This window comes from Apis laboriosa, unplaced genomic scaffold (assembly GCF_014066325.1).
Source record: "Apis laboriosa isolate Shangri-la unplaced genomic scaffold, ASM1406632v1 scaffold5_cov152, whole genome shotgun sequence".
NCBI classification, from domain to species: Eukaryota; Metazoa; Arthropoda; class Insecta; order Hymenoptera; family Apidae; genus Apis; species Apis laboriosa.
The window spans coordinates 4,219,048-4,234,690 of record NW_025223857.1 but is presented as its reverse complement, the minus strand read 5'-3'; the positions used below and the strand labels follow the sequence as shown (position 1 = coordinate 4,234,690).

General features: G+C 26.1%; 5 protein-coding genes across 6 annotated transcripts; 2 read left to right on the top strand and 3 right to left on the bottom strand.

Moving 5' to 3' along the window:
• The first annotated feature begins 1,913 nt into the window (after positions 1-1,913).
• LOC122718091 (elongation factor Ts, mitochondrial) lies at positions 1,914-3,498 on the top strand. The gene is made up of 4 exons (XM_043942782.1): positions 1,914-1,968; positions 2,344-2,499; positions 2,555-3,083; positions 3,169-3,498. The coding sequence occupies exons 2-4, from the start codon at positions 2,344-2,346 to the stop codon at positions 3,390-3,392; spliced, it is 909 nt and encodes a 302-aa protein (XP_043798717.1). The 5' UTR covers positions 1,914-1,968; the 3' UTR covers positions 3,393-3,498.
• A 135-nt stretch (positions 3,499-3,633) lies between these two features.
• Positions 3,634-4,047, bottom strand: LOC122718059. The gene is made up of 2 exons (XM_043942736.1): positions 3,981-4,047; positions 3,634-3,909 (listed from the first exon to the last, which is right to left on the bottom strand). The coding sequence occupies exons 1-2, from the start codon at positions 4,029-4,031 to the stop codon at positions 3,760-3,762; spliced, it is 201 nt and encodes a 66-aa protein (XP_043798671.1). The 5' UTR covers positions 4,032-4,047; the 3' UTR covers positions 3,634-3,759.
• A 1,148-nt stretch (positions 4,048-5,195) lies between these two features.
• Positions 5,196-10,843, top strand: LOC122718243 (villin-like protein quail). Of its 2 annotated transcripts, none has more exons than XM_043943123.1 (9): positions 5,196-5,295; positions 7,357-7,449; positions 7,870-7,986; positions 8,136-8,476; positions 8,568-9,330; positions 9,402-9,588; positions 9,661-9,909; positions 10,087-10,308; positions 10,378-10,843. In XM_043943123.1, the coding sequence occupies exons 1-9, from the start codon at positions 5,278-5,280 to the stop codon at positions 10,725-10,727; spliced, it is 2,340 nt and encodes a 779-aa protein (XP_043799058.1). In that variant the 5' UTR covers positions 5,196-5,277; the 3' UTR covers positions 10,728-10,843. The 2 variants fall into 2 exon arrangements, with proteins under 2 accessions (XP_043799058.1, XP_043799057.1); XM_043943122.1 differs by having other exon boundaries at positions 10,012-10,308.
• A 20-nt stretch (positions 10,844-10,863) lies between these two features.
• Positions 10,864-12,262, bottom strand: LOC122718058 (proteasome subunit beta type-7). The gene is made up of 4 exons (XM_043942735.1): positions 12,109-12,262; positions 11,718-11,897; positions 11,291-11,606; positions 10,864-11,219 (listed from the first exon to the last, which is right to left on the bottom strand). Exons 1-4 carry the CDS (start codon positions 12,168-12,170, stop codon positions 10,944-10,946), a joined length of 834 nt encoding a protein of 277 aa, XP_043798670.1. The 5' UTR covers positions 12,171-12,262; the 3' UTR covers positions 10,864-10,943.
• A 396-nt stretch (positions 12,263-12,658) lies between these two features.
• Positions 12,659-14,711, bottom strand: LOC122718324 (cell division control protein 6 homolog). The gene is made up of 4 exons (XM_043943267.1): positions 14,340-14,711; positions 13,299-14,222; positions 12,999-13,204; positions 12,659-12,931 (listed from the first exon to the last, which is right to left on the bottom strand). The coding sequence occupies exons 1-4, from the start codon at positions 14,623-14,625 to the stop codon at positions 12,698-12,700; spliced, it is 1,650 nt and encodes a 549-aa protein (XP_043799202.1). The 5' UTR covers positions 14,626-14,711; the 3' UTR covers positions 12,659-12,697.
• Between the last annotated feature and the right edge of the window lie 932 nt (positions 14,712-15,643).

The window sequence follows — 15,643 nt, the reverse complement described above, 5'->3', positions numbered from 1 at the left end:
AATAAATGTAATAATGAAGATTTCATACCTCTAAAAAACCTTCTTCACCAGACCAATCCACGTAAAGCTCAGTTTCTAATTTCTTGAAGAATCTAACACCTGCGCATATTTCGTTTAATATATTACATAAAATGTTCTTAAAATCTTCAAAAGATGGACTAAAAATAAGCTGTTTCGAACTGACAATTATATTTATATTGAATTCACATTTAATTGGCTGCAAATAATGTATAATTATTGTATAGTTCGTTTTATCTCGTTTTATCATTAAATAGTTCACCTGGCCATGAATAATAAAATTTATAAAATCTTTCAAGGTAGATATACACATTGTCAAAAGCTGTTGTTCCATTATTTTGGCAATGCATTCGTAGAATTTTTTGAATCGTACACGTTTCAATGGACTGGGAATCAAACTTTTCTTATTATTCTGAATTGAGAAATAAATCATTACAAATTTTATGAGAATAATATATAATCAAAAATAATAATTGTTAAAATTTTACCGCAAGAAATATATTCTGGATTCCAGCGTACCAAACATCCTTTAATATATTTCTATTTTTTATGATTTCTTTATCAATTATTTTTTTAAATTCCATCAAATCCCAACTGTCTTCATGCTCGATGATTGTATTTAAATCGATCAATCGAAAGTTGCTGAAAGAAATTTATTTCCATTTCAAAATGATAATAGGAAAAATGAATAATTTCTTACCTGAAATCGCGAATCCAGAAATCTAAAGTCATCTTCATACAAGGATTTATCAGAAATAATTGATCTTGTAAATATTCACAGAGTTTTTGAACATTAATTGGTGATCGAGTTAAAAAATATATCATTCTAAGCAAATTTTTTCTAGTTTCTTCCTGTTAAATCAAAAAATATTTTTATGAAATAAATATATACGCGCATACGTATATAACATATACGTAACATATATAACATATACGTAAATAACAATATAAAATTTAGAAGAACTTTAGTTATAAAAAATATAATTAAATCGAAAATAAAATAAAATAATTTTAATCGAACCTCTAGTAAATAATATTCCATGGGATCTTGAAGTGCGTATTCCACTATCGCTTTCTTCATAATCCTTGTATACATATCTTTAATTTCAATTAACAAATCTTCCATGTAATAATTGAATCGATCTCTCAAATAGTATGGAACTAAACCTAATATCTTCTCTATAGTGTCATCTTGAATTTTCGTGTGAAAAGTATTAACGCCATTGTAAATATAATTATAATATCGGTTTATATCTTGATCATTATTTAAATCTATATCTATTTCTGGTAATTCAGTTTTAACGATTAAACTGACCATCAATCTATAAATAATAATAATCAATTTAAACTTTAGTTTAATATTTTATTGTAACATTTTCCTTTGCGAGAAAAATAATAAAAAATTAACATAAAGATCAAATAATTAACCGACCTTCGAAAATTTTCTATTTTTAATCGTTTTCTTGTATAAGTTTGTTCGAATTTGTTATCTAATCGTTTCTTTTTTTGTTTACATCTATTACATTTCATTAATTCAGGTGGTAAAGTAAATAATGGCTCAATTTTATCAATTACTTTTGAAATTTTTTGCACATCTTTAACGCGTTTTTTTTTAAACACCGGATGCGAAATACCCTCGCACGTTTCCACATCGATACATTCGCATTCCATGCTGAAGCTATTTGTTATGAGAGACAAAAAGAATTGAAAAAGATAGTATGATATTAAAAATAAAAATTATATATAAAATTATGTTCATCTAATGTATCATTTTAAAATTTCAACATAAATAGATCAAAGATTGAATATAATTACTATGAAACGTTAAAAAAAAATTAATATATATTAATTACTACCTTGCAATTGAATTTCGTATTATTACAGATGGCGCCACTTTCGGAATCAATTTTGATAGTTGAATTATATTTTCATCTTTAAATCGTATACGAAGTAAGTATATTACAAAATAATATTTTTTTCAAATTATTAAAACCTCCAATAATAATGATACAATATGATATTTTAAAACAAAATGCTTAATAATCTTCTTTTATACATTTATCTTTAGATTACAAATAGGCAATACTCTTGACTGCAATTGACTGCAGTTTCTAGGCAACGAAATTGATTGGTTTCTATAGAATTTATAAAAAAATTTTAAATGAAAATATTTTTTAAAATTATATATGATTATTTATAATATTTTTGCATTTGTAATAAAATATAAATCAAAATAAAATTGAAACATTTTTAGGTTAGGTCTCATTAATGTTAAATTTTTTTCAATTTTTTTCTACATAAAATAACACAAGTGACATGTTTCAGATGATTTCACATCAATTTTTTCGTTCGATACATACAAATTATGTATTATGTTATTCATCAAAAAAAACATTATTAAGCAAACTGCGTAAGAAAACTGGATATGCATTTGTAAATTGTAAAAAGGCACTAGAGCTACATAACAATAATTTTGAAAAGGTAAAATATTTAACAAACTATAACAGGAGCATTGTTAATTTTTTAAATGTTATAGGCTGAAGAATGGTTAAATGAACAGGCTCAATCTCAAGGTTGGAATAAAGCATTGAAATTAAAATCCAGAATAACTTCTGAGGGATTAATAGCAATGATCACTAACAAAAGTCATGGAGCACTTGTTGAGATAAATTGCGAAACAGACTTTGTAGCAAGGAATAAAAAATTCCATGATCTAGCACAGATTATACTTACCACTGTGTTAAAATATGGAATGACAGTTGATCAAGATTCATTGGTCAAAAAAACTATGTTATGTACAGAATCGATAAATAAACTATGCGCTGAAGATGGCAAAAGTTTAAGTGATCATTCTGCTTTAGCCATTGGGATTATAGGAGAAAACATCAATATAAGACGTGCGATATGTATGAGTGTGCAACCAGGTGTACATCTATATGGTTGTACGCATCCTACTCCTGTAAATCCAGTACCATCATCTTTTGGAAGATATGGAGCATTACTGGCTTTAAAATCTGATAAAAAAAAGGAAATGCTGGGAATGCAACTTTGTCAACATGTTATTGGTAATTATATTTATTATTAAGATAATTTATATTTTTTTTTTTTTTATGAAAAAATATGTTTATAATAATATGTGTTTTAATTTAGGTATGAATCCAATAAAAGTTGGTGATCCAAAAATTGATGAACCTTTAGACAATATAGATGATGAAACTATTATGCTGTTTCAAGAATTTTTGTTTGATCCTGCAGTCTCTATACAGCAGTTAGTACAAAATGAACAAATTGAAATCTTGGATTTTGTACGTTTTGAAATGGGTGAAACATTTGAAAATAGACAGTCATTAGATTCTATAGAAACTTGTGGTTAAAATGAATAATATTCGTTTAATATATTTAATGTATATCTTCATTTATAAATTTTGTATATAAATATTATATTTTTATTTTAAAAAATATATAAATATCTTATTCGTATTATTATGTAAGTAAAATACCAAAATTATTGCATTACATAAATTATTATAAATATAAATATATATGAAACAGTTGAGAAATTATATATAAATTCCATAAAATAAAAATTAATTAATAAAATTATTATTCAATATATATAGAGAGAAAATATATACACTGATAGAAAAATATAATCAATTTAAAGTAATAGTATGAACGATTAAAACAGCGGTTCAAATGTAAAGAATTTTATATATGAAATTGTAGATAATATTCAAATTATTATTCTTCTTCCTTTTCTATATTTATTGCACACATATTAGATGATTTTAATTTATTCTTTCTTCGCATAAGCTTTACAGATTTCCAAAGCCACATTCGTGAATCTTTCTTCCAATAACGAGCAATATCTTCTGGCGAATGCATAACACCCTAAAATTCACATCTGTATCGCTAATTTTGGCATAATTTTATAAATAAATGTTAAAGTCTCGACGTCATACTTGAAAATTCAAAATGTCAGAATGTTGAACATTTTTTCTATAAGGCAACATATCTCTAGCATTCAAGCCGAACAAATCTTGATCAGTATCATCAGACGGCTCAGTTTGCGCATCACTTGTTCGACGTAGCGGTATCGTATCATTTCTAGATTCAATTTCTGCCTCTAATTCTAGACGCTCGAGAGCCGATGTAAAACTTCTTGACTCTTTACAGCTGCCGAAATTCGCCTAATTCCAAAACTTTTAATTTTCATTCAAAAACTAATAATTTATATTCCGTTATAAATAAATATTTCAACAATGAATAAACTGTGTAAACCTGTACTCCTTGAGAGCAAACATTACATCCTAATGCCACTGATAAACATATATCGCTCATAGTTTTCGACAAAAAATTTCTCTCGTCCCATGCAAAATTTTCAACTACTCATAAAAGAAAGGACGCGATTTATTATCGATGGAACTGAAGGATTCACGATATACGAGAAACAGTCACAAACCGCTGGAGTGGTCGGACTCGTCATTTCTCCAGTCCATCAGCTTCTTACCACGTCATATAAAATAAACTTCAAAAATTTCTCGTAGCCCTGTTAAAATTGGCTGACAGACGATCCCATTTCTGTCCACACATAGAAAAACAACAGTTTGAACAAAATTTCACATGATTATTCATGCAACTTCAATGAATTAAGCGACGATGAATTATATTATAATAAATTTTTTCATTAATTGATATAATGAATTATAATTTAAATTATTATTTGTAAGTTTAAAAAAAAAAGATGTAAAATTTAATTTTTTTTAATAAATAATTAATATACGTAAAAATATAAAAAATATAACAATCATGTTTTTTTCAGACATAATCTTAATCTTCCATAAAACAAGAGAAAAGTATAATCGGAATTTTCTCCGTTATTTGAATTAAGATCAATTAGAAAAAAAAAAATTAAAACAGGAAATCTTCAGCATATCCAGAATGATATTAGAAAAATACAACACAGGTACGCTACGAATGAGATGTGTGTGCCATAGAACCGATGCCCCCATGGTTGAAACATATCCACCAAGTACCCGTTGGTCACGGCTGGCCGGTCGAGGTTCCGGGCCGACTTCCGGACGAGTCCGCACCGGTACGGTTTCTTTTTAGTGAGAAACGCATGGTATCAGTTGTATTCACGTACAGTTAGACGGTGTTACCGCGCAGCAAACGCCTTCTCTCCTACTTCTTCGCGCGTACCGCCACAAATATACATTCCTTTAAATGACGTGAGAGAAAAACAAGGAAAGAAGAACGATGGATTTCTCTAGACGGGTGAGTATGTAGAGAAACGTAATTATATGAAACCAAAGCTGCGAGAATAATCAGGACAATCGTGATATGGAACGATAAGAATAATTGACCATTCATTCATTATCGTTTCTTTCTTTGCCAAGGAAATAAACTTTATTCAGAAACGATATTTCATAAAACGATATTTCTTAATCTTTGTAAAATAATATGTTATCTTTAAGCTATTAATTATACATAATGATAATATAGAATATTATATATTTCTTTTTTTATTCTTACAATTCTTTCAATTCTTTCTATGTAAATTATTATTCTATTTAATAAATATAGTATTGTATTTTATAATTTCACAAATTAGTAATGAAATAAAAAAGAAAAAAAAAGATTATTTTTAAATTTCGCAAAACATCATTAATTTAAACATTTGGAAATTTTCATTTCATCGCGTAAAAACTGCGAGAAATCAACTATACAGGTTGGTGGGCGTTTAGCAAGTATAGTCACCACTTCCTGTCATAAATAATCGTCGCAAACGAAGCTCAAACAACATATGTACATGCGTACTGTTCATAATATACGTATGTATGGGCATGAATGAGCGCGGAGATGCATTTGTAAAGACAATAGCATACCTCTGTATGTGGAGAGCGCTGCACTTTGCATTACCTACACAGATTCACGCATTAACGGCAATCAGCGGAAAGTCGGAGGTAACATCGTGTTACCTCATCGATGTTGAAATATATTACACCTAAGAAATGACAATATATATATTATGGAAAACAAAAATAATACAATTAGCAGATCGGTTCTTAGGAAAAATCAGTGATATTAAAATGAAACAATTACATGAAAAAATATGTAAAAAAAAAAAATAAATAAATAAATCAAAATAATTGTAACAAATGAAAAAACTTTGTAGATTAATTCAATATAAAATTTTATAATTCAAAAATATTTTTAAGAAAGTGAATTACTAATACTTTATTATCAATTTATTACTGAAATTGAAGAACATAGATATTCTTTCAATATGAATTCTGCTATTTATGTAATTTTTTTCGGAAACAATATATTTCTCTGTAATACTTATTCGTACTTATGTCTTGCTTTACTAAAAATATCATTTATATGAAAAAAATCTGGCAATTAATTTTTGAAAACAGATAATTATTTTATAAATTATACTACTTTACATTATTCAATTGTGATTATAAATACAAAGTAGCTTACATAGTAATATATACGAACATACACACGAATCACCTGCGATTAAATCCTTCCGAGGACTTCGCTCTCGTGAGTTCTCATACCCCAGTTTTCTGCCAGCAATCGTCAGTACGAGCACTGATCGCGTTTCTCTGTTGCAAAATTCATGCACGATTCTCAATTTAGTTAAAAAGTGTTTGACCCATTTAAAATATATAATAATAATTTACGGAAAGTCGAAAAAGTAGTATAAAAAATAAAATCGATCGAAAATTGAAAAATCGATAGTGACAAATGTCAGAACTATCAGGAAAAGTTGAAGATCCGGTGTGTAATTAAAGATAAAGAATAGAAATAATCGTAAAAAAAATGTGAAGAAAAAAAGAATATAACAATAATGCATTATTTTCATAATTTAAATGCTTTAGACTAAATGATATTTTAAAAATATAAAAAAATGAAAAAGAAATGAAAATCGATATTACTATAGAGAATTATAGAGAATTATAGTATAGTCTTGAGAATTATCGAAATTATAATTATAATATATTCACTGATTAATTTTTCGTATCATTTATTTCTAATTTTTGTTTATTGATATTTATATTGATATCAATTTAATATCATGAACATTATTTATTTTATTGTAATATTTCTGAAATTAATATTAGAAATTAATAATTATTTGCGATAATAATATAATATAATTACTGAACTGTTATAAATATATATTACATACATCTCGACATAAAATAAAATAAAATTTACGAATTTATTCGAATAAAAAAGGAATTTACTGTAAATTATTCAAATAAAATTTAGAAAATAAAAAAAACTGTTTTTTAAACATCAGATTTCAATGGTGTGCTTCAGGATGATAGAAGCTACCGTTCCGATGATTCTAACGGTGAAATCTTTAAGAATGTTCCAAAGAACAGCAGCACGTTTCGCATTTGGAAAATCGAGGTAACATAGAAAGAAAAAATAATATAATTTATTATATTTTGGTATATTAGAAAAAGATATATACATATATATAAGCTATTGATTTTAAATCGAATATCTGAATTATTTCTGAATTATTAATATCAAGAAAAAAAAATAACGAAATAATTTGTAAAAAAAAAAAAATATAATGATAAAAATATAATGATAAAAAAATTATCAAAATAATCTTCATATCATCTTTATGATATTATTTTATCACTAAATGCATGTTTCAAAACCATTGAAATTTTTTTTTTCACTTCTAATACTAATAAAAATATTCAATTTAAAATTAACATTCTGTAGAGTTATCTTGTTTTGAATTAGAATGTTTTTCTCGAAAAACACAAAGAGTAAAAGTATAAAATAAAATCAACAAATTTAATATCCATGCAACAGGGCTTACGAATCACAGCCGTTACAGGAAATAATATGGGATATTTTCTTTCGGAATTGGCATATATTATTTACGCAGTATCGCCAAAAGACGGTCCACTACCTTATCCTGGAATGCCGGTATGATTATTTCTCTATTATTATTTTTTTTTTCTTTATACAATAATATTATATAAATATTACCATTTTAAAAAGAAAAAATTTTTCTTCAAATAAATTAAATTAATATATTTTTAATTATAAAGTATATTTTTATATCATTTAAATAGAGCAAGGAATTAAAATCAACTGCAACAGTCCGTGTAATTCATTTTTGGATCGGATCTGCATGCGATTCAACTATTTCTGGAGCAGCCGCCCTTCGAGCAGCCGAATTGGACTCACAAGTATCTGCCACAATTCTATCGAGAGAGGCACAAGGACGAGAAAGTCCTAGATTTCTGGCTTATTTTCGCCAATATCTTATTATCGAAAATTTTCATTTCGAAACACCATCATGTAGATTGCATAGAGTAACTGGTATAACAATTCCTATCTTAACAGAACTTGAGAAAGTCCATTGGGATTATTTCAGTTCAAGAGATGTTATCATTGTGGACGTTTTATCACAGTACGTAAAAAATTGAAAATTTTCTATAATAATTTTATTATCAATCATTTTTATCATGGTATAATAATAATATAAAAATAATAAAATACAGGAATATTGTATTCCTTTGGTTGGGATCATCATCGGATCCATTGCATAAACGACATGCAGTCAATATCCTAGAAATGAGAAAAAAAAATAATAATGGTCGTATCATCATTGTTGATGATGGTTATGAACAGACTCTATTAGAAGAAGATAGACAATTATTTGCTAATATTTTAGATCCTTCTACAAGAGTTGTTAAACCTGATCGCCTTTATCGAGTCAATATGCCAAGTCCAATCAAGCTATACAAATGCAGTGAACAATCTGGTAAATACAAAGTCGCGGAATTGAAATCTGGACCGATTCTTCGATCAGATCTCACATCAGAAGCCGTTTATTTGATTGATCGAGGTGAAGCTGGTGTTTGGGCCTGGGTAGGAAGTAATGTGAATGCTCGAGAAAAATTAGAAACGATCCGCAATGCACGTGGATTTGGAAAGAAAAAAAATTATAGTAATGGTATATTAGTTGGAAGAGCGCTTGAAACTTATGAACCAACAGAAATGAAGGTTCTTGTTAGAGGATGGAGCTCGACAAAAATAAGACCGCTTACTTTACCACCTAATTTTGATCCTGATTATATGAACGAAAGACCTAAAATGGCAACTGCTTGTCAATTAGTAGATGATGGATCTGGTGAAAGAACTCTTTGGAGAGTAACTCATAAGGAAGGAATGATTCAGATAGACGATAAAGGAATATACTATGCAGAAGCTTGTTACGTAATGTGTTACAAATATGGACAAGGACGTAGGAGTAGAACAATCGTATGTTAAAAATGTATTTCCATTATTATATTATATTTAATTATTAAATTTGAAATGATATAATACTACAGATTTATTGTTGGGAAGGAGTTCATTCTATAAATGCAGATCGAGAAGCCGTTTTAGAAGTAGCTTGTCATTTAGCAGAAAATACTGCTGGACAGCTAGTAAAAGCATATCAAGGAAGAGAACCACCTCATTTATTACAAATTTATGATGGAAAATTAAAAATACTAGCTGGAAGGCATCGTGATTTTCGTAAGTAATAAAATAAATAAATTACAATTTTGTTCTAATTGAATTTTCCCTAATGTAACATTTATTTCTTAGCTCCAGAAAAATATCTTGTTAGAGTGTTTGGATCTACTTCATATACATCAAAAGCAGTTGAGCGTCCTCTTAGATCTAGTAGCCTTGATTCTAGCGGAGTTTTTATTCTGTTTTCTAATTCACCTGTAGTATGGTGTGGTGGTAAAAGTACTGGCGATGCTAGACAAGCATCTAGACGCCTTGCACCCAGAAATGCACCTCTGATAACTGAAAATAATGAAAATAATGATTTTTGGGCAGAACTTGGAGGTTAAAATAAAAGATCTTAAACACATCTTAAACAATTAGAAATTGTTTTAATATATTTTTATATTTATTTTTTTAATTTCTTTTAAAAATTTTATTTTTAAGGTAAAGGCACTTACGGTACAGAAGTTATTAATGACGAAGAAGAACTTGAAAAACATTTATACCAATGTTTAACAGACGCTGAAACATTTGTTGGTGAAGAAGTTCTCGGATTTGGTCAATGTAGTCTTCTTCCAGAAGCTGTTTGGTTGTTAGATGCTGGAAATGTAATATGGATTTGGATTGGAAAATCTTCTATTTCTAAATCATTAAAAGAATATGTACATGATGCAATGGTATTTTTGTTCACTCATCCTGCTGGTCGAGATCGAAATACAATAATTTCTATAATCAAACAAGGTATGGTAAATTTATTTATAAAATGAAACAATTTACTTTAGAAAAACAAATTTTATTTCATTTTTTTAGGATTGGAACCTTCAACATTTATTGGACTATTCAATAATTGGAATTATAATTTATTAAGAGAATACAAATCATTTGAAATATTTTGCACACTCTTACAAGATAAAAAATTATTACCGAAAATACAAACATTAACAAAATCATCGAGCGACTTTGATAATTATGTGAAGTATCCTCTTTCTATCCTGAAAGATGATCCGGAAAATTTACCATCTGGTGTTGATGTTGCTCATAAAGAAATGCATCTTACTTTCGATAATTTTATTGCAATTTTTAAAATGGAACCAAATGAATTTATAAAACTTCCTACTTGGAAAAGACAAAGACTAAAACAATCGGCAGGACTTTTTTAAAATTTCGTATTCTAATTTTTATTATGATTTTGTACCATAATTAATATAAAGTCAAAATAAAAAAAAATACTCCTTATATATATTTCTGATGTTTGAAATTAAAATTTTATCAATTTAAAAAATATACAATTTCATATTTAAGTATTTTGATTAAGACTTTTTTATTGAAAATTCATATATATCCAAATGTAAATTTAACATTGTTTGATATACATTTTAAGATGAAGTATCCATTGGTTCTACTTCAATTCTACGCACAATTTCCCCTTCGATAATTATAGGATGAACTGTTTTATTAAGTACTGCAGTAGTACCACGCTTATATCGATACGATATATTTCGCTGTCCTTTAACATTAGCAACATCATAAGGTCGTAAATAATCAACAGAACCTTTACGTATAACACACAAATCTACATTAGACCCAGAAGCTAAATCATTAAATACACCAGCACGAATAGCATCTGCTACCAATTCTTTAGCCTCCTCTTCCTAGAAATATTTTAAAATTAAATATAAACTTATACATTATAAATATATAAAAACATATAAAACATTCTTACTGTCATATCAGGTTTCCATCTACTTTCAAACACAGCCATTGCAGCTAATGATCCTGTACCCATGCTAGTATACATATGTCTATCTGAAGATCCATGAGGATAAATACAATATAAATGTGGTCCATCTAAATCAACACCTCCTAATATTAAAGCTGCTCCAATATGACCTTGATAACGAAATAATAATTGCTTTATCATAGCATTTGCAGTACAAACTGGTACCATACGATTAGTATTTAAACGATGTAATTCTAATTGACTGGATATCATTTGAGTTGTCATTTCAGTATCAGCAGCAGTTCCAGCACCACAACAACTTAAAAAATAATTATTAGATTATTCTATTAATTATCAAATTAGAATAATAAATAATATTATTTATATATATAGAATAATTAAAAATATTAATTTTTTAAAATATACTCACTACATATTTTCAGCAAGATAATGGATTTTACTACAATTTTTATCAGCTACTATAGTATTTTCTGTTGATCTTGTATCACCACCAAGAACAATCCCATCTTTATAAACAACCCCAGCAATTGTTGTTCCTGTTTTAACAGCTTTAGGTGCTTGAAATCCTTTCTTTATCAGAAAATTATTTCTAAAAGAAATATATTTAAATGAATTCCATAGCATTTCATATTTTTAGAAAACTTGTAAAATTAATTAAAAAAAAAAAAAATATTATTAAATAATGACGCAGCAATATTAACCTATGAGGTTATATGCATCAAAAATTACTTTTTACTTTTTTATTTTTATGCAAATATTAAAAATTTTATTAATATTGTAATTTTAATAAAATAGATTACCGTTGACAAAGATCAAAAGAAAATCCGGGCGCAGGAATTTCAGGTACAAGTACCGAAGACATGATATTCCAAAAACTTAAACTTCTAACACCATTAAAAGAAACGGAATAATGAAAAGCATTTCGTAAATGTTGACATTTACCAGTAGATGGCAGTTTTGAGGAAAAACAATACTCATACTATATTTTTATATATATTCTTCTATTTTGTACATGTAATTTTTTTTATACAATTAAGTTATTATATCAATAAATATAATTAATAATTATTAAATTTATTAAAATATAAGAAAATGTTCATGAAATAAAATTTAAAACAAAAATGTAAGTTATTTAATTGTAAAAATTTAAAAAGATGCAACATTATGAGAAAATTAAAAACATATAAATTATCATATTTTTACATCAATAGTGTACAACATACAAATTATTTTAAACATATTAATTATAATATAAAAATATAATATAAAATTACATGCTACAATTTTGACAACCTATTTTGAAATATTCACTACTTGTTAAGTAAATGCAATATATTTTTTTAAGATTTATAAAAAATATAAAAAGACACCTAATTGTTTAAATAATATCTATAAACAAGTAATATCATTAATGATTTCTGCCATCATATTTTTATCTTGTAATGTTGCATCTAATTCTTCTTGATCCCATTCCAAATTTATTTTTGCCAAACGAGATTCTTTTTTTTTTATTAATTTTAAGATACCTCTGGTTTCTATCAATGAACATAAATTATAAAATTCAGATGCATCAACAGCGTGAATATTCCGTTTCTTACATACTTTTTTGTATACTTCATGCAACTGAAATATAATTATCACAATATTAAAATTTCTGATCAAATAATCATTTAAATTATATTATACTTACTCTTCCTACTGTTATATCTTTATTTCGCCCTTTATTTAAAATAAGCAAGAGGGAACATAATAATAATTTTTGTTGTAAAGGAAATGTACTTTCTTCTTTTTCAATATTTTGAGATCCACCATAAACACCATTTAAGACTGTGATAACATCTTTCAAATCTACTGGTTGATCTATTGTAGTCTGTTGCTTTTTAGTCATATTTATCTCTAAAAAAATTTTTTTATAAAAAAAAAATTAATTTTGTTTTTTTGTAAAAAATAGCATTTTATTTTTTTATTTTTATTTCACTTCTGTACATACCATTATATGGTTGTAAAATTTGTGCTAATTTATGAGATTCAGTAAGCTCTATTACTCTTCTACTGATATCTAATGCTCTTCTAATATCACCAGAAACAGCAGCAACTTTCCCAGATAACATATGTATTGCAGTTTTAGTGAATAAATCAGATGCTTTTGCTTCATTTAATCTTTCACATATTATATTATATATTTCTTGTTTTGTATATGGTGAAAAATGAATCAATGTTGGCTTTAATTCACATCTTGTTTGTAATCTAGGTAATATTCTATCTGTTAAGTCTAAAGCATTGGCAATACCAATTAAAATTAATTTTGAATTATTTATTGATGGCCATTCAAAAATAGAATATAAAACAGATTGTTTTTTACTTTCTAATTGATCTATTTCATCTAAAATTAGTAGCAACATTTTATGACTTGAAATTAAATATTTTTCAATAACTACTTTACTGTTTCTTCCAGATTTTGATATAGATAAACCTAATTCTTGACTAATTTTTATATAAATTGTAGCAGCAGATTTCATAGTTGTACAATTAATATAAACTATATTAAATTTTGATTTGAATTCAACTTTTGATATGAGCTTTGAAAGACATGCTGTTTTTCCAGTACCAGGTGGTCCTGATACATACAAAGAACCTGATGTTTCATTTTTCAAATGTTTTTCTATAAATTCTTCTAACTTTCGTAATTCATTTTCTCTGCCAGGCAAATTTTGAGGTACTGAACTATGTAAAGCTTTACGAGCTTTACGATATATTTCTGATCCAAATAATCTTTTAGGACATAATTTTTCCTCCTTATTAGAAGAAGATATCAAATTTAATTTATCAAAAAGAGTAGAAGGTGTAGATGGAGATGTTAATGAAAATGATTTATCCACTCTTCTTTGTTTTGGAGGAGTAGAACCATTACTTTCTGAGGAAATATATTAAAAAATATATCATTTCTAATTTTATAAAATATATAATTATTAAAAATATTTAAAATATTTAAAAAATATTTATATAAAATTCATTTTTTTTTTTTACATACCATCAGATTCAGTTGATTTTTTTATACATTGAGGAGTTTGTATACTGATTGTATTATCATGGACATTTATATTATTCTTTATTATATTTTCTATATCTGAATCTAAATCTGACTCTGATTCACTACTACTTAAAGTAATAACTTTTCTCACAGTTGGTGTATATTTATAAGAAGAATCTCTAATGGTTGCATTAGTAAAATCTTCTTTCATTACAGTATGTTTATTTCCATAAAACGAACATTTCTTTCGTACATTAAATGAAATTGTTGTTTGTATACTTGTCATTTTTAGCTATTTAAATTTCTGACATAAAATTTTCACACAATTTTTTTTTCTGTAACACTAACACTGTTTAATATAAAATATTTAACATTTTTTTCTTATTATTCCTTAACCTTTTAAAAAGAAAAATAATTTTCTCAAAATTTGAATTAAATTCACATTCATTAATATTATTTTGTTAATTTCAATCCATAAAATAAATTTTTAAATTAAATATTTTATTAATTTATTAATAAAGCACTTCCAAAACTTTTAAATACTAATATTGTAGAATTAGTGCATCCTCAAGTTTTTTGCAGAAAAATACTTTAAACGCGGGAAAATAAAGATATATAAAAAGGAAACGGATAAACGTACATTCCCGCGTAAAAACAAATATTTAAAAATACAAAATATTATTTTTAAAAAATATATATAAGAAAAATATTATATTTATATAAATTTTAAGCTTAAATTAATTAAATGAAATAGTGATAATATATATATTTATAAAATTGTTTATTTTAATTTATATTTTATTTCATATAAAATATCTGTACAAAGTTTCTTAGCCCTCTAGAGGCAAATATAGAAACTAAAGAATATAATGTTTCCATGATCTAAAGAAGCAAATGTTCCTCTTCCATACTGGCATTAAAGCGTAAAAGAAGTTGTTCGCATTCCATGAAAATCAAGAAATTCTAGATTAATCTAGAAATTTTAAAGCTATAAAATGAGAGCAAAGGTAAGATGATATTAATATTTTCTATTAATTTTAATATTTTTTCTAATAAATTTATGATTACATATTTTTGAAATCTTAAAATTTATTTTTTCCAAATTATCATTATACTATATTTATTAATATAGCATGTTATATTATTATTTAATAAATTTTCAAAATATATTTATAATGTAAAAAAGAAAAAAATTAATAAAATAAATAAGATATATATGTATAATTAGAAAATTTTCAATTTTCAGTGGCGAAAAAAGAGAATGCGCAGGCTAAAACGTAAAAGGAGGAAGATGCGTGCAAGGT

Bases quoted from the DNA above. Each gene is read 5' to 3' on its own strand.
- LOC122718091 (XM_043942782.1), top strand. From the start codon at position 2,344: ATGATTTCACATCAATTTTTTCGTTCGATACATACAAATTATGTATTA. The intron at 2,500-2,554 runs GTAAAATATTTA...TAAATGTTATAG, and splicing joins ATAACAATAATTTTGAAAAG to GCTGAAGAATGGTTAAATGA. The intron at 3,084-3,168 runs GTAATTATATTT...GTTTTAATTTAG, and splicing joins ACTTTGTCAACATGTTATTG to GTATGAATCCAATAAAAGTT.
- LOC122718059 (XM_043942736.1), bottom strand. From the start codon at position 4,031: ATGTTGCCTTATAGAAAAAATGTTCAACATTCTGACATTTTGAATTTT. The intron at 3,910-3,980 runs GTATGACGTCGA...TGTGAATTTTAG, and splicing joins CTGACATTTTGAATTTTCAA to GGTGTTATGCATTCGCCAGA.
- LOC122718243 (XM_043943122.1), top strand. The intron at 9,331-9,401 runs GTATGTTAAAAA...ATAATACTACAG, and splicing joins GACGTAGGAGTAGAACAATC to ATTTATTGTTGGGAAGGAGT. The intron at 10,309-10,377 runs GTATGGTAAATT...TCATTTTTTTAG, and splicing joins AATTTCTATAATCAAACAAG to GATTGGAACCTTCAACATTT.
- LOC122718058 (XM_043942735.1), bottom strand. From the start codon at position 12,170: ATGTCTTCGGTACTTGTACCTGAAATTCCTGCGCCCGGATTTTCTTTT. The intron at 11,607-11,717 runs GTGAGTATATTT...TTATTTTTTAAG, and splicing joins TATCTTGCTGAAAATATGTA to TTGTTGTGGTGCTGGAACTG. The intron at 11,220-11,290 runs GTAAGAATGTTT...AAATATTTCTAG, and splicing joins GATGGAAACCTGATATGACA to GAAGAGGAGGCTAAAGAATT.
- LOC122718324 (XM_043943267.1), bottom strand. From the start codon at position 14,625: ATGACAAGTATACAAACAACAATTTCATTTAATGTACGAAAGAAATGT. The intron at 13,205-13,298 runs GTATGTACAGAA...AAATTTTTTTAG, and splicing joins AATTTTACAACCATATAATG to AGATAAATATGACTAAAAAG. The intron at 12,932-12,998 runs GTAAGTATAATA...ATTATATTTCAG, and splicing joins AAGATATAACAGTAGGAAGA to TTGCATGAAGTATACAAAAA.